Source organism: Artibeus jamaicensis, unplaced genomic scaffold, assembly GCF_021234435.1.
Source record: "Artibeus jamaicensis isolate MK-2021 breed Jamaican fruit bat unplaced genomic scaffold, CSHL_Jam_final contig_233, whole genome shotgun sequence".
Classification (NCBI taxonomy): Eukaryota; Metazoa; Chordata; class Mammalia; order Chiroptera; family Phyllostomidae; genus Artibeus; species Artibeus jamaicensis.
This window is the reverse complement of record NW_026521486.1, coordinates 3337192-3358360: the sequence shown is the minus strand read 5'-3', so window position 1 is coordinate 3358360 and position 21169 is coordinate 3337192. Positions and strand designations below refer to the sequence as shown.

General features: G+C 54.8%; 1 protein-coding gene across 3 annotated transcripts in view; it reads right to left on the bottom strand.

The window, feature by feature from the left end:
- Positions 1-21169, bottom strand: part of EFCAB6 (EF-hand calcium binding domain 6) — a 156124-nt gene that overhangs the window by 51112 nt on the left and 83843 nt on the right. For all 3 annotated transcript variants that reach the window (XM_053662262.1, XM_053662261.1, XM_053662263.1), the window contains 4 exons: positions 20514-20687; positions 18377-18545; positions 3327-3441; positions 891-1018 (listed from right to left, as the gene is read on the bottom strand). In XM_053662262.1, coding sequence (XP_053518237.1) covers positions 891-1018; positions 3327-3441; positions 18377-18545; positions 20514-20687 — 586 coding nt within the window. The remainder of the gene's footprint in view (positions 1-890; positions 1019-3326; positions 3442-18376; positions 18546-20513; positions 20688-21169) is intronic.

Here is a 21169-nt window from a genome sequence, read left to right as displayed (position 1 = left end):
ATGAGGCAACAGAGGCTGCGTGCAATGAAGGAGGCATACTCTGGAGCCAGGAGGCTGAGCCTCACGCCCCAGCTCTGCCGCTCACCTTGGCCGAGACAGGTGTTTCTGGCTCGCCACCCTTGTCAGCTGTAAAGAGGGTTGTGACAGCCTCTAGCTCACCGGCTGGCTGTCAGGTGGACTGTACTAACACATGCGGAATACCTGGCCAGTGCCCGGCAGGTCTGTCCCGCCTCACTGTCCACCTTCATCGCCCTCCGTTACTCCTCAACACAGACCCAGCTGTGGCCGCCCTGCACCTGCCTCTGGGCTCAAACGGCGGCCGTTTCTCCTGTCTCCTCTGTTACAGATGTCCACGTGAAGCCCGTCCGCACCACACTGAGCTGTGAGAAGTTCCCTAAAGACCACGACCTGTTTGCCACCCGCCTTCCGCAAGCTCCCTCTTCTACTCTTTGTTGCCTTCATTTCTGGCCAGCACATGCTGAAGGCTTACGAGTCGGTTCAGTGGTCACCTCCTCCAAGAAGCCCTCCGTAAGGGGTCTTCTCCCTGTGCCCCCACAGCACACTACGGATCCCTCTGTGACAGCCCATCACAACGGCCTGAGCTTTCTGTCCACCACCTGGCTCCTGGACTGCGCTGAGCCCCCTGAGCAGGGCCCGCGCCTCCCACCTGGCATCTAGCAGACCCGGGTGGACGTGTGCAGTGCTGGTTCAGTGAGTGAGTGCAGCAGAGAAACGGAGGAGGGGATCCTAACTTGGCTGCACTGGGGTTGCTCCACCCCAGCCCTGCCCTCTTGTGGGAAGGTCTCCACACTGGGGGGGGTGGAGTCACACCCAAGGTGGCTGAATGGCTGGGGCGCAGGGAGCTAAGCAGCGGACAGGGCCCCACTCACCCGGAAGAACTCCTTCAGTCTCTGGGGGAGGAGTTGCAGGCACTCTTCAGCACTGACAAAATGGCTGGTCACGGTACTTTTTGGAGGAATTGCAGTCTGAGGTGGGTTCACCTGTGGCCCTTCCATACCTGAAACAGACACACAGATCAGAGGACGCCCTCAGTGGCGTGCACACGTCGGCATTCCCACCCTGCACCCGGATGCTCCCTGCCCCAGGCTGGTGGAAACACAGCACACAGAGACCCGCCCTGCGGACGCTGCCAGCACTGGCTCTGCCGCCCGGTCTCCCATCCGTCCCTTGGTATTTCTCAGACGCTTCACTGTCGCTGCAGGAAGATCGGTCATGTAGGCTGCCGGGGCTCCCGTCCAGCACATGCTAACCACCCCAGGCCCCCCACACCCTCTCGTCTTGCCTCCCTGCCCCTCTTCCAGGGCAGAGGCACATCTCCCTCATCCCTGCCTTCCCAGGGGCAGAGAATGAGGTGCCTGCCTGGTTTCCGTTTCCCAGAAACGTGTCCGAAACCAGGAATGTGCGGTGGGTCAACAGTCATTAATTCGCCAGCCCTTCCTGACTTGCTAGGTACCGGGCTTGGTCCTTTCAGCCAAGATTTTCTTCCTGTGATGAGTTTGCCCACAAGGAATCCTTTTACTACACACACCCGACTGGGAGGAGACAAAGGCCCAAGGGTGGCCCCCGCTCCGGGGTGCAGGGCTCGTGGGCAGCATGGCTGAACCCAGACCCCGGCGGACTCCAGAGCCCAGCCAGCTTGTTACCGCATCCTGCCCTCTCTGACCCCTACACTGAGGAAGGCAGTGTGACCTTCCTTGTCCGTGGGGTAAGGTCATGGGGGTGCGGCCCTGTCTACAGCCAGGCCGGAAACCTGGGCCTGGGCCACAGACATGGTTTTCTGCGCACGCTGTACCCACGCCCTCCACATGGACGTGGTCTGCGGGATGGGTGGTGGGCATGGCCTCTGGAGCCCATGGGTGTGCTTTGGTCCAGTCGTGGCTGGGCTCCTACCCTGCTCCACCTGGGCCCACAGCGGCCCTCCTCAGGTTCCTGACGCCTAGCAGGTAACAGCCCCCCAGTGGTGTGACCCCACTTGGCCACGCCCCGATCCACATCTCTGGCCGGAAACTTCAACGCTCCCCACACACACCGCAGCACCTGACCCTGTGGGGAAACAGACAGTACTGGGGGACTGATGGAGGAAGAGGAGGAGGAAGGTGAAGAGGAAAGAGCAGGCTTCAGTGGGGAGGAAGCCAAGAGCAGTCGGCAGCTCCTGAGTCAGGCTCACACTTTGCAATGGGCTTGCTGCTCTGGGGCCCAGGCCAGCGACCTACTCACCCTGGGCCTCAGTTTCCTCTCTGAACAATGAACACACCTGGCACATCAGACACACTCACTGAACTACATGGGAATTCCCTTTCCTTCAAAAACGCCAGAGCACACACCCAATGATAGCGTCAACATTCCAACTCTCTGTGGCTTCTCGAGTTGCCCTTTCTCCCTGTGCAGGACCCTCTTCTTCTGGGGTTGCTCGGGTCCGCGGCATCTCCCTGGTGAGGAGTCCCAGCCACCGTTCCCAGCGGAGACCCCAGGCCACCATTAGACCAGACTCAGAGTGGGTGGCAAGTGCAGATGGGCCCTCGTGCTCTGCCCGGTCCAGGCTGCGGTACGTTTGCAGCGCAGCAGCAGTGTGTTCCACGGACACGTTTGCCTGACTCCCACAGCTTCTCTGGAGGGCGGAGTTGCCCGCCCATACGGCCCCAGCACAGGAGAAGCGGCCTCCGGGGGAGCAGAGAGGGCAGTGGGGACAGGATGCGGCGGGGAGGAGGATGCCGGACCCCACTGTCCAGGCCTGAGGCCAGGAGAGTGGACTGAGGAGCAGGGGCCGCGGGAGGACCCAGCTTCCAGCCCGAGCTGAACTCGACCGGACAATGTCCTGACACCGTCTGGAGAAGGGACCGGGAAGGGGCGGTGACTGGGTGGTCTTGGGCACGTGGCTGACTCTTACTGAACCCGTGTGCTCACTGGCACACAGGGGGGAAGGACACCGGTCCTGCTGGTGCAAGGCGTCACTCACTACAGATGATCCGCCCATAACAGAAGGAGGCAAACCTTTGAGAACGTGAGGTGTGACTTAAGGCTCACGGGGCCTTAGAGGCAACTTTACAAGCCGTCTTGCTCTAAGTTTGTAGAAGGCTCTGCCAGGCAAAATTCTGCATTTACAATTCAGCTCAACTTGGGGGAAAAAGGGCCCAAATGCAGTCAGATCAAATTAAACAAGAACGTCTGTTCTGGCGAAGAACGTGTGTGGTGTCAGCAAGCAGCTGGGTGTGCGCCCCGTCAACCCCGCAGGGCATGGCCGCTCAGCGCTCGGAGGGCTGGGCGGGAGACACGTCCCAGCGGGTTCACCCTGGGCGCCGAGCTACCTTCAACTCTGGTGGTAAAATCCAGATCACTCCTCCCTTCTTTCTTGAATCCCATTCTGGCTGTCGGCTGGGCGTACTGGTCGTCACCCACGGGCATTCCCTGATCTTCCGGCGCCTGACAGGAAAGCGAGAGAGGGAGAGGTGGTCAGGCTGTCCCAGGCCCGCAGTGGGCTTGCCTCTGTGGCCCCTGCGCTCCAGCCTGTGATCGTTGCTCGTCCAGCCCCATGCACAGGCCCGGGTTTGCTTGTTGAGCCTGTGAGTGAACAAGGAACAAATGAGCATGGTCTTCGGGCCGCAGGAAGCCCTGCAGACCTTCCCAGGGGCCCCGCCCTTGGAGGTGCCCAGATGCACATGTGCCGTGACTGTGTTCAAGTCCCACAAGTCGGGTCTGCATTCACACGTATCCTGGGAAACATGAACGAAACAGAGCACGGCAGTTTGAGGAGGAAAAACTAAAAATTTCATTAAAGTCTCACTATGATGGATGGTCCACGCTGTCTGCTAGGCTTCGGGTGCGGCGCCTACTTCTTTCTCCTTGGGCAAGTCCACTCTCCGAATGTTACCCAGGACCCCTTCCCCCACCACGCCAACCTGCTGTTTACAAACGACTCCCATTCGTGTGCGCGGGGGCGGCACCGAGAAAAGACCCTCCCTGTACTGCCAGCAGTGAACCGGGAAGATCTGAATGACCTGTCCTAAGGGGCCAGCCGGACTGTCCAGGCCGCACATGCTGGCGCCACCCCTTTGTCTGTGGCCAGTCAACAACCCGCAGAGCTGCCTGCCCGGAGGCGAGGCCCCTAGAAGTGACGCTGGGGGACACAGGCGAACGGAAGATGCCACCCATGCTGCTCTCAAACTATTTGCAATTTAGATGAGAAAACATGGCTTTCTTATAGAAAAAGGACGCAGAATCACCATTCAAAATATGCCTGTGCCTGTATCCCCACCACATCATCACCAAAACGTCCAGCATGATGACCACTGTCCCCCCAGGGCACAGGAAGGAAAGCTGCCTGGGAGAGCTAAGTCGGGAGGCCTGGGGACACACAGGTCAACAAGCGTCGGGTTTGACCCACCGAGGGAGTCAGCAGAGGACCAGCAGGGCCAGTGTGACACAGACGCATCCGTGGGGAAAGGTAAAAGGAGGAAGGAGACAAGAGGGTGCGATGACACAGCCTACATCATCGTCATCATCATCGTCATCATCATCACCACCATTGTCACCATCACCCCCACCACCACCACCATCATCACCCCCGTTATTATATCTCCAAGCAGCAATGTATGTGGCAGGCCTTGTGTAAGCCTCACTGAATCCTTATAAGAAGCCTTGAGAAAGCCCCTCTTACTAACCCCATTCAGAAGGTGGGGAAGCTGAGGCTTAGAGAGTTTAGGTGACTTGTCCCAGTCACATAATTAGGAAATGACAGAGATGGGGTTCTTCTTGTTAACCCCTACTATGAACTCCACTCGGACAAGGTCACCGGGGCCTGAGTGTGGGCAGGTCTCTGCTGTGGAGCCCTGGCGCCCTCCCACGCACCCAAATCAGCCACACAGGCAAAGACCCCTCTGGGCCCCTGCAGAACACCTCGAGCAGTCCCCAGAACAAACACCAAGGACGGGAGCCTCTAGGGGTTGCTGGGAGACCACCCCCACCAGCCCCCCATTTCTCCCGGAGGCTAGCGAGGACAGGTTCTCCTTGCCTCTGGGCTCTGACAAGGCACAGAGCCTTCGGCCCCGGTCTCCTCACGGGAGCGCTGCAGAGTAGAAGCCCACCTAGCTGCAACGGGTGCCCACCACCTGCAGCGAGGTCATCCGCTCCTTCTGTTTGGGTGCTGTCCTTTCCGGTGTCGGGGGAAAGGGCCCTGGGAGCTGGCACTCTTGGCTGTGTCAGTGACAAACTGAATGGGACAGCGGCTCCTTGCATCTGTGCCACCCAGCTGGTCAGGCCCTGGATTAGCTGGGCTCGTGTGTGTGTGTGTGTGTGTGAGAGAGAGAGAGAGAGAGAGAGAGCGCGCAAGCCGCAGGATGTGCTGGTGCGGGATGGGAAACGGGGAGAGGGCAGAGCGTGCAGGTGTGGCCGTGGTCGCCGTCTGGGGGCCTTTCGGGGAGCAGTGCTGGATTCCAAGGCTGCCCCGAGGGCCCGCCTGGGGCCTCGGGCGGGCTGCGCGTGACTGGGAATTGGGCAGCTCGGCGCCATCTGCACACGCACCGACCCGGCTCTGCGGAGGATCCGGTTCCAGCCCCACACGGAGCAAGAGTCTGACAGAAAGCTGCGGAAGCTGCCGTGGGTCTCTGAAGTGGAGAGATTGGTTGCTTCCCTTGAAAAATAACTTTATATTTTGAAAACAATCGCACATGAATTATTCATTGCAAATTCCTGCTGCTCGGCCCTTTCATAAAAACACATCCAATGGAGAACAAGACAGTGTCTGCAGGCAAATGTCTCGCGGCCTGGAGGGTCGAGAGGCGCGGGGGCGGGGTGTGCGGGGGCGGCCAGCCAGCAGCGGGGGCACCTGCCTCCCCATGCACGGCCCTCCTGCCTGAGGGAACCACGGCAGCCGGTCAGCGGGACTGACCACCGCCCTGGGAGGCGACGTGCAACACAACAAAAAGCGGAACTGCAACACTTGTAAAACAGATTTTAAAGCGTTTAACCATTCAAGTTCATGTCCTCTGGTCTTTCCTAGGAGGCGTTGCCCTAAGAAAGTTGTTCAGAGAGTGACAACCTGTGGCCTCACACATTCCGACTCACCACGTGGTGGCCCTGCGCCCGGGGAGGCCACTTCGGCCGTGGACCAGCCCTCCCTGTCTGGCCTCCGGCTCGCCCCGCGCTGGGCTCCCGGGGAGGACAGGCGCTCCTCTCACCTGGCTTGCTCCTCCTGAGTCCTGCTCCTTCTCACTGACACAAGTCGAAGCTGAGCGGCCAACTCAGTCTGCCAAGCCCAGTGGTGCAGAGCCTCCGGGGCCAGGGCGCCCCATCTCTGTGGGGACACGGGGTCACCAGGCCTCTGCGTCACCTTTCTGGGAGTTGCTCTAAGGATTCCAATATACAGCCTTACCTTTCTCTGTCCGTTTAGACTTAATAGTGAACCGCATCGGCCGACATGCAGGACACTGGCAGCCAGACGGGTCCGCACCGGCCCCTTCCTCTGCGCCGCCGGTTTCCCATGCGCCTCCGGGGCAGACCCCGCAAGGCAGCACTCCACGCTCACCCTCAACACTCTCACGCACCTTTTCTAAATGAAGAAGAACTGCCTTTCACGTGTAGTCAGCTGTTGGCCGTTTCCAACGTTCTTTACTCCTCCATGAACGTCTGAGTCTCTGCACAGTGCCACGTTCTTTCAAACTGAAGGGCTCCCTTTAACGTTTCCCACAGTGAAGGCCTGCTGGTAATGTACTATCTCTGCCCTCTGTTTTTAATCCAGAAACATCTTTATTTCCCGTTACTCCCGGAGAAGACCCAGCCCAGATGTACATTTGAGGGGGAGACGCCTTGTTCCTTTCCACGCATCCGAGCCGTCGCCCGTCTCTGGCCGGCGTGGCCCGACCTGCCGTTCGGAATGAGCGCGTTCGCCCGCTGCGTCAGAGGGTCTCTCTCTGACGCTGGCTGTCAGCGTCTCCCTGTGATTTTCTTTGTGTCTATCATACTAGGGTTTTCTGAGCTTCCTGAATATTCACTTAGCGCTTTTACCAGAAATCGGGGAACTTTGGCCACGGGCCCCTCACGCGTCTTCCTCTCCTTCTGTGACTCCGGTGGGGCCTGTGCCAGGACCCGGGACGCTGTCCCGCCGAGTCACTGCCCGCTTTCTGACCTTTTTCTTCAGTTCGTATAAACCTCTACTGATCTCTCTTCAAGCCCACGATTCTTCCTTTCATCATCTCCACTCTGTGGTTGAGCCCTTCTGGTGAATTTTCTTATTGTGGACATTTTATTTTTCTGTCCTAGAATTTCCATTTGCCTTTTTTTATACATTCTATTTATCTGCCGAGATTTCCTACATGTGCACTCATTATGAGGATATATTCTGAGCACAGGTGTAACGGTTACTCGGGCACATGGGACGCTGCCACGATCTGACCTCCCTCTGGAGCAGCGGAGCTTCCTCTGCACCAGCAACAGGCTGTTTCACTTCCTCATCATCTGTACGTTCATGGGAGCAGCGCCTTTATTTCCTTCGACGAACTGCCCTTTGCTTCCACGATCTGGCCAACGAGAGGTCTGTCTCACTTCTCCACAGGCCTTTCTCACTAGGCTTAATCATTTCTAGCTTTTGGTTTAAAGTGAAAAATGTGTAACTCTTCCTTTCAGTTGGACACCGAAAGGCCATCACCGGGTTACTAACTGGTCTGCTTTTAATACCGCTGGGTCTCAGGAACTGGAGAGACCAGAGGAGAGGAGGCGAGAAGGAGCAGCGAGCCGCGGAGCCGCCAGGACACACGCTGTGTACTCGGTTTGCCCTCTTACAGTGGCACAGCGGTGGTGCCCCAAACGACTGCGACAGTCATGTCAAAGGTCGCTCAGGCACAGACCAGTTTGCCCAAGGTCACACAGTTATTAAGGACAGAGCTGCGGTTCGAACCCTGGTGGCCTGGCTCCAGAGCAACATTTTAAATCACAGTACAAAAGTATGTATTGACAAAGCCAAAGCGGGGAAGGATTGGGGGTGGGGGTGGGGGAAAGTGTTGGTGGGAAAATGGAGACAACTATAAAAAATGCAAAATAAAATAAAATAAAAAGTATGCATTGAGTACTTATGTTGTGCTGGGCACTGTTTTAGATGCTGGGGACAGGGCAGAGAATGAAGAAGACAAAGACAGCCGCCCTTGTCCACCTCGGGGAGGGACACGGCTGCAGGGGAGCAGCCCCCTCGGGAGGGAAGCTGGCCTGAGCTTGTGTGACGGGGAAGCAGCAGAGGGAGCGGCAGCCAGAGAGTGAGGCTCGGTGAGGTATGAGAGGCCTGGGGCCCCCCAGGGCAGAAAGCTGAGGGCGAGAATCCGGGGGCTGGGGGGTGAACCGAGGGTCCTGGGCAGCTCACGAACACGGGACAGGTACCCATGTCTACGGTAAACCATCAGCCCTTGCAAACTGACAAGGGGGCAAAGAACGTAAATGGGCCACTCACAGAATAATAAATTCCAATGGCTAACCCTCCCCCCCAAAAAAGAATAAACTCACTAGCAGTCTGGGAAACAAATGCAGGTTAAAGTCACCATGAGCTATCACTCTGAAACCACCAGACCCGAGAAAATAGAACAGAGCACAATGCCCACTGCCAACGGGGCCACAGAAAAAGACATGTTCATACACAGCTAGGAAAGGCATGAGGTACTATGATGGTTTTTAAAAAAATAAACAGGCCATGTGTTAAAATTAAAGCCATATTATCTTAGACCAAGCAACCCTACTGCTGGGAATCCATTCCACGGAAATAAAGGCATCGGTGTGCAAAGACAGGCAAAGGAAGAGTGAAGAGGGGGAATAAGGGAATGACCATGAGAACGGGAAGGACTGGCGCTCACAGCAAAAGGAAAAGCCAGACAGATACCAGAAGGTCTCTCTGGCGTACGAGAAGCCTCTACAGCAGCAGGACTCAAAGGGACAAAGCTCTGAGAGCAGGGCAGTCGGGGGAGAGGGGAGTTGGTTGCCTGTCTGGAGCAGGGAAAAAGGGTCAGGATGGGGTTCTTTGGCCCAGGTGGACAGTCTCTCCCAGCAGACAGAGAAACAAGAGCTTGTGACAAGGTCATGGGCCTGTAGCGTCCAAAATTAGAGACCTGCATGGCCAGATCCCCAGGGACAGGGGAGCAGCAGGGGACTGAGCCCACACCGCCAGTGTCTCCCTCGAGATACGTGCCAACTCCCATGTGGGCGGGAGACAAAGCGCCCAGGCGGCCAGCCTCTGGGAGGCAGAGGGGTCTGGCCGGCACCCCCGAGGTCCCGAGGAGAGGGAGGAGCACTCAGGACATCCCAGGGCGTGGGATGTTCCGGGGCATGGCTCGGGCAATACCCAGGTGCTGGGCTTCCAACTTTGGAGGCTACACCCCAGAAACCGGAGATTCGGGGTTTTCTTTGTTTGTTTTTAGGGCAAGCCTTGAGAAATTGCACTTCAGCCTCAAATCAAATCCAGTCCCTCGCTGGATCAAGGCCGTCAGTCCCCATTTTAGCTGCTAGGCAGAGGAAAGTGTGAGCCATCATCCAGAGCCCCTAAACTGTCTTAACCCAACGGAAGTATACCTGGCATGCTAAGAGACGGGATCACAGGACCCAAAATCAGGAGAAAAATAAAGACAGAAAAACATCTACAGGTGATCCAGATACTGGAGTTGGCAGAAAAAAGATTTTAAATGGCTATAAATATGTTTAATATAAGAATACGTTGAAACAATGGAAGAAAAGACACAGATATAGAATATATTAAAAATAATCAAATGGACATCCCAGAATGGGAAAAAATACTAATATTAAGAACTATATGAACAGCCCTGGTTGGTGTGGCTCAGTGGCCTGAGCCCTGACCTGTGAACCAAAGGGGGTCACCGGTTTAATTCCCAGTCAGGGCACACACCTGGGTTGAGGGTCAGGACCCCAGTAGGGGGCACACAAGAGAAAAATGCACACTGATGTTTCCTTCTCTTTCTCCCTGCCTTCCCTTCTAAAAATAAATAAATAAAATCTTTTTAAAAAGGAGTTGTATGAACAAAGTTAGCTACAGATGGGGAAAAGCAGAACACGGATGAACAAACTGGAAGACAGTTCATGGCCACCCTGGGACTCAGCACCGAAAAAGGACGAGCTCTATGTAACCAGGTGAGAGCAATGTGTGAGCTACGGTGAACAGGTCTAACAGGGGCAGGGGAACGGGGTGCAGTAGAGGAAAGGAGACCATGGCTGTAAACTGTCCCCATTTTTTATTAAACACATCAACCAACAGGTACCAGATGAACTGTCGGCCCGGCAGAGTCACGCGAAGGAAGCCCCACCTCCGACCACCAAGTACAACTGCTGACACGCAGCAGCAGAGGACAGACATGGCACACGCACACACGCAACGGCATGGCTGGCCGTGTATCGGCAGAGCCGACAGAAGCCAGAAGACAATGGATTATTGTCTTAAAATGCTGGAAGCTAATGGTTACCAGCCTACAATACCATTCCCAGCTAACATATCTTCAAAAATTAATAGTGGATGCCCGCCTTCAGGTTCAACTGGAAATGAAGTCCTCACTCCCATCTGTACTGGAAGAAAGCCAAGGAAACCAAAAACCAATGACTTTTCTTCGCTCCACCAGAGAAAGCTTCAGGACGGGAATACAGAGAACCCCTGCCTGGGGCGGAAGCCACTGTAGCCGCCCGCTGGTGGGAGCCCTGAAGGGGTGGCTTGGGCGGACTGCGGGAGGCTGAGCGGGGAAGAGCTGGAGAATGGGACCCCCTGGGCGCCCAGGATTTGGAGGGGCCGCACTCACATGGATTTTACCACCGGGAACTGAAGGTGAACATTCTAAAAACAATCTCCTTGTGTGTCAAGCAAATTACTCCCCGCCAAAAGAAGTAAGTAGAAGAAAAAGTAAAGATAAAAGCAGAAGTCAATGAAATAGAATGTGGACAAACAATAGAGAAAATCAATAAAACTACCAACTTGTTTTTATTTTAAAAAATCAATAAAAGTGATAAACCTCTATCCAGACTATTCAAAAAAACAAAGAGAAAAGATAAAAATTACCAATACCGGGAGTGAGAAGAAAACATCATTAAGCATCACACAGACATTTAAAGAATAATGAGGCATGGTCCATATTGATATAAATGACTGAACAGATTAGGAAACAGAAAGAGACAAACCTCCATGCAAACGTTTCAAATGATTTATGCACACATTTCGCCCTCAGAGAAGGGAGAGCACAGTAACCCCCTCCTCAAGTGTGGCCTATGGAGGGGACTTCTTCCCAATGAGTACAGCGTGGACAGAGCCGAGGAGACGACAGCGCGTCTGCAGGGGAGCAGACCCCAGCGAACGCCCCTCAGCCAGGTGGTCAAAGCCAACGTCACGGTGACTAGACGCCTGGACGGCAGGTGCTGGACAGGCTGTGATGAGAAGGGTACTTTCCCCCTGTGGCCTGCCTCCCGGAAACACTGCCCCTGGTCCAATCATGGGAAAGTATCATAGGAGTCCCGACATGGGCACAGCCTACGAAATATCTGCCCGGTCCCCCTCAAAACTGCCAATGTCACCAAAAACAATCTGAGAACCTGTCATGGCCCAGAGGGGCCACAGGAGCCACAATGACCGGGTGTCGTGTGGGGCCCTGGACGGAGTCCAAGAGCGGAACGTGAGCTGACACGCAGGAGAGCCGCGTCACCCACGAAACGCAGGAGCGAGAAGCCGGCGCCCTGGCATTGACGAGGGTCGGCAGGGAGGTCTGTGGGCAGGAAGGAAGCGAGTCGACGCGCACGCACCAGACGCAGGGGCACGAGCGGGAGCAGGGCGAGCGTGGACACGCAGCCCGGCTTATTCACCACAAAAACAGTGGGGGTGTCTTGTGGGATCTGACGTACGTGTAAAGTGTAAATGTGCAGCAACAGCAACGCAAAAGACCACAGAGGTGAACGCAATGGGGACATGTGAAGGCCCACCTGTCAGGGAGACGCAGCCACTGGTACTTCGCCGCCGCATGCACCTGGGCACGGACGCATGCACTGCAGCCACTGCTGCGGTCCCGACAGGGTGGAACGGGCTTCCTGATAAACTAACAGAGGGGAACCGGAATAATACAAACACCCGAATAATCTCAGAGAAGCTAAGAAAGGGTGAGCTGGGTCAAACAGAAAAAAGTTGAGATGACAGCCCACAACCGATTATATCAGTAACTAATAAATATAAAAGGGACCAAACACTGTGAGTAGAAGACTAAGATCGTCATCACACTATCCATTAAAATATCAGCTACATGCTGCCTTGAGAGTTTAGTTTAAATGTAAGCACCCAGAAAGCTTGAAGTAAAAGGATGCAAAAGTGTGTCTACGCTAACACGAATCAAGAGAAAGCTGAAGCCACTGTATTATTAACAGGCAAAAATAGGCTTGAAGGCAAGTGGCATGACACTGTGTAAAGGGAGTCGAGTCCTAATGATAAGGGAGACAATTCGCAGGGAGTTTCAGCAATCTGCGTGCACCCAATAATTTAGCTTCAAAGTGGATAAAGCAACCATCAACAGAATAAAAAGGATCCCTCTAGACAAATCCACAATCCACTTCAATGCACTTCTCTCGACAGCTAATGGAATGAGCAGGGAAAACGAGGAGAGGACAGAGAAGTTCTGAGAAACACGGTTCACAGGGCCGACCTGACTGGCGTACGTGGCAAACTGAGGGTCCGTGAGGGAGGGAGCTCGCCTTCCCTTCGAATGAACGTCTGAACTCACGGGACGTTTGCCAGAATTCTCTGTGTGGCGGGTCCTAACCCAAGCCTCAGTATTTCACAGGCCTGCCTGAGGTTATTCAGACACTAGATTCTATTCTTGCGTCATGTGGAATCAGCTTTGAAGTCAATAGTAACAGGTAAACTAGAAAACCCCAACTGTTTGGAAATTAAGTACACTTTAAAAATAAACCATTGGAAAAAAAAATAAGCCACAAGGGGAAATCACAAAATATTTCCCCCTGAATGATGATGAGAACATGATATGCCGAAACTTGCATGATGCAGCTATACCTGTATCTCGAGGGCAATGTATAGCTGTCAGTTCGCACATTAGAGGAATAAACAATTTAACATTTTATCTCAAGAAATTAGAACAAGAAAAGCAGATTAAATCCCAATCAAGTAGAAGGAAGGAAATACTCAAGGTAATGGCAGAAATAAAGAAATAAAAAACAAATGTACAAGAGAAAAATAACAATATAAATAAAGTTGTTACTAATAGCCATGCTGTAAATGGACTGAAACTCTTAGGTGGGGACGACCCTGCAGGTAAACTGAGGCTGTGCAACCACATTCTCCCCGGGAATGGCTGAGGGTCCTGGGAGCAGACCTGAGCCTGAGAACTGGAGGTGGGCTGGGGACAGAGCACCTCCGGGTCGCTCGGTATGCGGTGCTAGCCTCCCGAAGTGGAGACGGGAGGGGGCAGGCTCACACCGGGACTGGTTTCCCCTTCCGGACCTGTGCCAACCCCTGGAACTTCTGGGGGCTGAAACCTAAACCTGACGTTGAAAACTTCTGAAAGGCAGAATGCAAGTCCTCATGCTGTGGCACTTAGAAGGCAAAGGCCCAGTGGGGACACAGGCCTGGAGAAAACCCGGCAGAAGTGAAGTCCTAGCAGCATGGTCGGCGGACACCGAGGATCTGCCGCTGCTCCTGCCCTGGAGGAGCTGGGCGACCCCCTGCATTTATACTTTTGATGGTTGTGCGGGGCTCAGACCAACAAGATTGAAGGCGTGAGGGGCCTCGAATGCACATCTGGAAGCTGGCTGTCACGGGAAGCTGAAGAACTAGGTCGGTTCATTCCTCCCCACCACCTGTCCTCGGGAGCAGGGTCCTCCACCCGTTTTCCTAAGGACGTTCTCACCTGAGCCGGGAGCCCCGAACGGGCTGCAGAGCCTGTGCTCCGTGCGCTGAAGCCGCTCAGGCCTTGGGGGAGCATCGGGAGCTGCCCTCTGCTCACACGGTTGGGGTGAGCGTGAGGTTGAAAGCACTCCGCCGCCGCACGCTGACAGGGCGAACGTGGGGAGGCGCCTCTGAAGGGCTCCCGCCCGCTCTCTGGGTCTCTGACTCGGCCTCTCACCATGAACGTTTCGGTCCGTCCTTCTTACTGTTCTCGTTTCTGTGTCCTCCCCCTTCACAAAACGGACCCTAGTGAGTAATAGTTTCTAAAATGTTTAATTTACCAGAGTTGTATTCTCCCGAAGAAATATAAAACCAAATGGATTAAATACTAAATACTTTACTTTTTAAAATGATGTCATTCTCCCAGAGTCCCCAAGGTCACTTTGTTTGCTTATACACACCTGAGCGCTGGGAGACGCTCACCAGCGTTCGGGGGCTGTTTTCCACGGGGTCCTCGTCTGCTGTGTGGGAAAGACAGGGTGCAATTGGGAAGCAATGGTAGTGAGGTGGGGAGGTGCAAACTCCCCCCAGAGGGCACGAGGCATCTGCTGGGAAGAAGCAGGAAAACTCATGGCCTCTTAAGCGAGGCCAGGTGTCCCGCCTTGGAGAGGATGAGAAGCAAGGAGCTGGAAGGGCCAGGGATCTGGGACGCAGGGTTGGGCTGTCACGGACGCGTGCGTCCCTCACATGCATCGCAGGGGCTTGGGGAGTCTGCAGGCGAGCTCTGCAGCCCTGGGTCTGCCTCCAGAGGCCTCAGCAGGGACACCAGAGATGGAACTAAGAATCACAGCCAGCCAAACAGCATTCAGTGTGTTTGCTGAGGGTGAAGTAGAACAATTTCCCATCAGGAACAGCCAACCACAGGGAACTGGACCAGCAGAGCCGTCCTCGACTTCCTGATGAATGGACTGGCTCAATTAGTCTAATTACTCAGTGAGACTGAGCATGACTTATGTGTCCTTGGGTGTTTGTCACTTTATGCCCCCCATGAGTCACTGTCACCAAGCAATGAAACTTCTTTGCTATCCATGGTCCCCATGTGGCTTAGTCCTACACCAAGCGTGCACCAGGCACCTCGAAATGTTTACTGAAAAAAGTTTGGCAGAGGCTGTTACACTTGCCTGCCTAACACATATTTTCTCCTTCTCCCTCGGGAACAGGCCACGCTTTTTCTACAGATCGTAATGTGCTCAGCTAAAACCCATACAACACACACACACACACAGTCCTAGCCCATAAAAAAGCTGCTGGGAGAAGCTTCTAAGGATGCTGTTTTAAAAAACAAAGACTTGTCTTGCTCAATCCTCTTGCCCTTCACTTTCCTCCTTCATTATGCCTGAAACATGTATGCAATGGCTGGTGCTCCAGCAGCTATCTTGTATACATGGGGACAATCCTGAAAGAGCAGAAGGCTAGAAGCAGTCTGGGTCTCTGAAGACACCATCGAGCTGCTGCACTGGTCCTGTACAGACAACACCCAGACTCCTTGTTACAAAAGAGAAGAATGGCTACCTCTCTTACTTATGACACTGTTTTGGGGTTTGCTGCTAATTCAGCTCATGAAGGAGAAGGAGAAAGGAAGAAAAAGTAGATAAAGAAGAATATAAAGATTCTAGGTCATCCTAAAGTTCAAGAACAGTTTTCCCACAACACCACCAGTTCTTGGCTCATAATTAAATAAAATGACATTAAAAAATATGCAAAAGTCACTGGCCATATGGTACAGCGGCCAGAGCAATGAACTGGGAGAGGGGGATTTCCTGGGAGAAAAACATGGTTTACAGGATTGTCGTGGGAAATGATGCGCCATGAGAAAAGACACTCAGACCCGGGCTGGCCCAAGCCCAGAGAGAACAGCACCCGCCCCCGCCCCCACGAGAAGCACTCCGAGTCCATCACCGCCCCCCATGGCTCTGCCTCTGTGCGGACCGTCGATGCAGCGCCACAGCGGTGCTATGGCATGTTCCTCAGACACTCTGACGGCCCCCACTCTAAAGAGAGGAAAATCAAGGAAGACAGATGCATGATGAGCTAACAAATGGAGTTTGCACGGGGGACAAAATCTCCTGACCACGGTGGGGAGAGCGGGACAGGGTCCCAGCGACAGCCACCCAGGGGCTCAAAGGGCTGAGCCACTGATGAGTCCCTACTAGGCACAGGCTCCGGTCTTGCAGCCGCCCCCTGGAGAACCTGGCGAGCCACCCCCCCCCCTGCAGGCTGGGCGGGGCTGGCGATAATAAAGAATGAGCAACCCTGGTCTACAACACGAAACACGCAGGCCAGCGGCCGAGCGCTGCCCAGGTCCACACGCTGAGCCACTGCACGCGCGCCTCCCTGGGCAAGCACGGGCAGGTATTCAGTCCCCAACACCCGGGGCAAAATGCCACAACCATTTCCATGCTCTAACTGGTGCGACACAGATTTGGGGATCATTGCACACCCACATCTGAAATGACAGGAAGGTGTGGAGGGGCAGTGCTATTAGAAGTAATGTTCCCTCTGGGAACTCATTCCAGGTGGAGGGGACAGTCAGTGCATGGTGCAAAGGTGGAGGGTCAGTGTCCAGAGGAAACAGCAGGAGGCTGGGTGGCCAAGCAAGGGCAGGAGTCAAGGTCTGGGAGGGACTGAGGGGCTGGGTCCTTCTCGGGCTCCGGCCTTCATTCCGGGGAGATGGGAGCCATGGAAGGTTCTGGGCAGGAGCAGCCCCGACACTGACTTGGCACAGGGGTGGCCTGGCTGAGCGGTGCAGAATGAGCTGTGGTGGAGAGAGCGGCGAGGAGGCTGCTGGCCTACCCCAGTGGGAGCGGACAGGAAAGGCTGTTGGGTGGCGGTGGCCGCTGTACTCTGGGACAACTGTCCAGGGAGCCCACAGGTCGTGCTGATGAACTGAATGTGGGCGTGAGAGGAAGAGGGGATCAAGGAAGACACCAAGATTTAGTCCTCAGCAATTGGGGAAAAGGTGGCCCTTTTGCCAAGAAGGTGCAGGCTGCTGGCCAGGTGGCTCTGGTGAGAATCTGGGCATTTCTCACGCACCCACATGAGGACGTGACATAGGCAGGTGGACACCTGAGGCTGGGGCTTCAGGAGAATGGTCTGGGATGTGAACCAGAGATGCGGACAAGGGAGTCATCGGCTTATCAATGGAGCCTTAACATGGAAGAACCCACAGTGGAGATTACAGGAGTAAGGTGGTCTCAGGTGACAGGTAAAAAGAGGCCCTCAGAGCTACTACCCGTGTGGCCACGGACCTTAGCCCAACTGTGCCAGCCCCTACTGTTCTTCTCCACAGTGGCCACTCTCCATCTCTGAAAACTCAGGAGGCAGAGTAGGGGATGCTTGGTTTCCTGTGACCCTACGAGCAGACCCTATGCATCAAAACCATGGGGCCCTGTGATCTTTGAGGCCATTATGTGTGAGGGGACTGGAGCCAAGTGACTTGGGGGGCAATGGAATCCAGGGTCCAGGATCTAGGACAAGGTACCCCAGGAGTAAGACGTTTGCCCCCACTGGCCTCCATTTGCCCCACTGAAAGTGCTCTCCTCAGAGTTACCAGTGACTAATTATGAGCCACTCGGACCCCAACCCAGAAATCTAGGAACCATCCGTGCGTCTTTCCTCTTCCTTCTACGCTGCCCTCACTCCCCAGTATTTCCCGACTGTATCCTCTTCCCCACGCTCCACGTCCTTTGTCCGGGGACGCGGAGGTCTGGACGGTTTCAACAGCCATCTAACACCACCTCTGTGCCGCGCCCACCCCCTCCTCCATCCACCCTCTGGGGCGCTGCCGTGTGGAAGCCGGGGCGTGAAACACATAAAGAGCCTATGACGGCGTCTGGCGTAGGACCCTGCACTAGATAAATCCTAGCCACCAATATAATCATTCTCTTTTTGGAAATGCATTTCGTCGCCTTCTTCCAAACATGTCCACACGGTCACGGCCACGTGCCAGCTGAGGGTGATCGGCTGGCGGGTGTATCACAGGGACTCTAAGCAGCTGTGGGTGGAGCTGATTTCTGGGAAGGTGGCACAGAGCCCTTCAGGCCAAGTCCTTCCGGGCGGCACCTGCCCAGTTCCCACGAGCACATGCACATCAGCACACTGAGCTTCCCTCTGTGAGGCAGGCTGGCCTCCACCTTCGGGAGGAACCAGCCGCAGCGTGGAAGGCGCTCCGCCCCCACCCCACCCACGCCCCGCGCAGGCGCGGTGCCAACAGTGCATCAGAGAACCCAGCCACATCCGCATCAGACATATTCTCTGAAGAAAGTTGCCAAAGACATTTTTGAGCTAAAGGATCCTTTGAAATTGTTAAAAAGATGCCTAGAAATGGAGCTGCTTTGTCACGGAATAGAAACAGAAAACCTGACACCCACCCTTTTGAGCACGTTGTTGTAATAAAAGGACTGAACTCCTTCCGGAAGAAAGAGGCGCAGAGAAAATCCGCTCGCCTACCTTCCTGAAGTCACACGCGTTGATTTTGCCATCCGGTTCCCTGCTGACATCCAGAAACTGTTTCCTGAACGCTGGGGCCTGCTGCTCCGCGCAGGTTTGCAGTTTTCTGACGGCTTCCTCCTTGGGCCCATTCTTGGTCGCGGGCCTTCTCTCCTCCGTGGGCCTGGTTCTGAAACCACAGGCAGGCGTTTAGACGAGGCAGGGCGCTTCCGAAAGACCTCGCCGCACTCCCCATTCAACCCAGGACGGCAAAGGAGGTTTGCCACCGCCTTTTCTCAAACGAGGAAACACAGTAAGCTAGATGACGTGCCTTGGGGACCACTCCCATGCCCAGGGCTTGTAGGGGGCAGAGCCAGACCTGGAGGGGGGCAGCTGTGCCAGGTGGGCCCCGTGTTGCCAGGATGTGGCAGCGGGTGGGGTGGGAGCTGCGGGAGAAGAACGCTGCCATCTTTGCACTAAGATTTCCAACTGTGCCCTGAGCTGGCTGGCTATGGCGAGTGACTAGGCAGACACAGTTGAAAAGGGATATTTTTGTGAACTAGGAAAACGACTTTAATTGAGCAGGCTGCTTTGTGGTGACCAGATCACAGAAGGGATCACACATCCATGGGAAGGGAGGGAAGTCCCCAGCTTTTGCAAGTTGATCTATAAAATCAACTTGGTTTGCAGAATACGGAGGTACCGTGCCGTGTGCGTGTGTGTGTGAGAGAGCGTGAGTGTGTGCACGTGCGTTTGGAGAGCAATTGTTTCTCTGGCCCTCCGGAAGTCTCCTGGGCCGTGCTGTCGGGGTGGAAGCGGCAATGGCCAACAAGTGGCCATAGAGAATGAACGTGCACTCCTTCCTTCCTGCTTCTGGCGACATTTACGAGCTCCCCAGCAATGCCCACGTTTTATGAAATGCTTAATGGCTGTTGCTTCTCTCACCAGTTTTAGGAGGCAGCTATAGCTCATTACTGAACAGTTAGCCTTCTCTTAAAATATCATCTTGCTGCCCATCTACAACACGGCGACCACCGAAGTGCCCAGAGAGTCAAATCTCATTAGCACTGCATTAAAATACCCCGCTGCTCTGCGGTGGAGGACTCTGCAGTGGGGATGGGACAGAGGGCGGTCTGCTCAACACTCCCCGTCTCACCTTCCTTTACGGGTTTATTACAAGATGGGAAGAAGTAAGTTAAAAATAGTATCTTTCCATAGCACTAAACCTGTGTTTTCAGAAGGAAGAAGGGCAAGAGTGTTTATCAGTCCAATTTTTAATAGATTTCCTAAGTGTGTTTTATTGTTACCATCCAATTTGGCGATCATTTAGACATTCCATCATTCTGATTAGGAAATGTTAACTGGCTGAAGAGGCGTATTTGGTGAGCAGTATTAAACAGGCCGGGAACCTACGTTTCTGGAGGGGAATGGATGTGAGTGCAGGCCGTGGGGGCAGGCGGGTTCCCCGGGAGACGAGGGTCCACGTTCTGGAGCCAGGACGACCGGGAGCTGGGGAGACGCGAGGCGAGGCCCGGACCTCCCAGTGCCCTCGTTTCTAGAGTTCACAGGTCAGCTCGGCGACTCCCACGGTCTCTGCTTGCTCTAAAATCCCGACACTGCATTTATAGTTTGCCGTCTTCCTTATTTAAAATAATGAAATATTAACGCACTCATTTAGCCAATAAATATTTACTCACTGCCTTTCCACAGTAGGCTCTGTAGGGTTTTTTCCTAAAGGTTTTCTGTACTTATTTTCAGAGAGAGGGTGAGGAACTGTGACTGTCTTTGGCAGGGACCCCGACGAGGCACGGAGCGTGGAGGCCGCAGCCCAGGCGCCCGGACCGGGGATCGAACCGGGGCCTTCCGCTTTGTGGGAAGAGGCCCAACCAACTGAGCTACGCCAGTCAGTGCTCTTTGCCCATTTCTATCGTACGTTCTATTTTTTAAAAAGGTTTTATTTATTTATTTTTAGAGAGGGCAGAAGGGAGGGAGACGGAGAGGGAGAGACATGGAACTGACTGCCTCTCCTGTGCGCGCTGACCAGGGGCAGAACCGGAAACCGGCCCGGGGACCTCTGCTCTGCGGGACTGAACTGACCACAGAGGTCAGGGCCACGGCTCTGTGGTCTGACCTGTGCTTCTGTCTCGTCTCATCGCACCTCTCAGAACAATCCGGCTGCTGCTGCTCCTCCTTCCCGACACGTTCACGGAACAGCCGGTCCTTCGGAGTGAGAACCGGAGAGACGGGGGGCGGGCCATTAACCCCCAGGCTTGCCAACAGGCTCTTATAGAGGACTCGTCCTGAAGCAGCATCCTGAAACTGACTGCAGAGCCTGAGTTTTAAAGGTAAGTGGAGCACACCCATTAGAACGGCTGAAACTGAAAAAGACGGACCTACCAGGTGTCGGCGAGGGTGTGGGTAACCGCAACCCGTCCACCACGGGCAGGGCGCCGCATGGGGCGGCCCCTTTGGCAGATGGTTTGGCAGCTGCATCTGCCCTTACCAGAGGAGCTGGCCGTCCCACCCCCCGGAAAATGAAGATGTGTGTCTCCACAAAGACTTGTGTGACACGTGCAGCTTCATTTGTGACCAGCCCAACGGGCAACACCCACACCGATGGGCGCACAGCGTGTGCGCTCCAGAGTGGGACGCTGCTCCACGATGAGAAGGAGCCCACCAGGAACGCGTGTGGCCACAAGCGGGTCTCAGACTCTCTGCTGGGGGGAAAAGCCTGGGAAAAGTCAGCATTGTGTGCACTGTTGTTTATGGAAAAGCCTGGAAAACGCAAATGGTGACAGCAGACCGGTGGCTGCG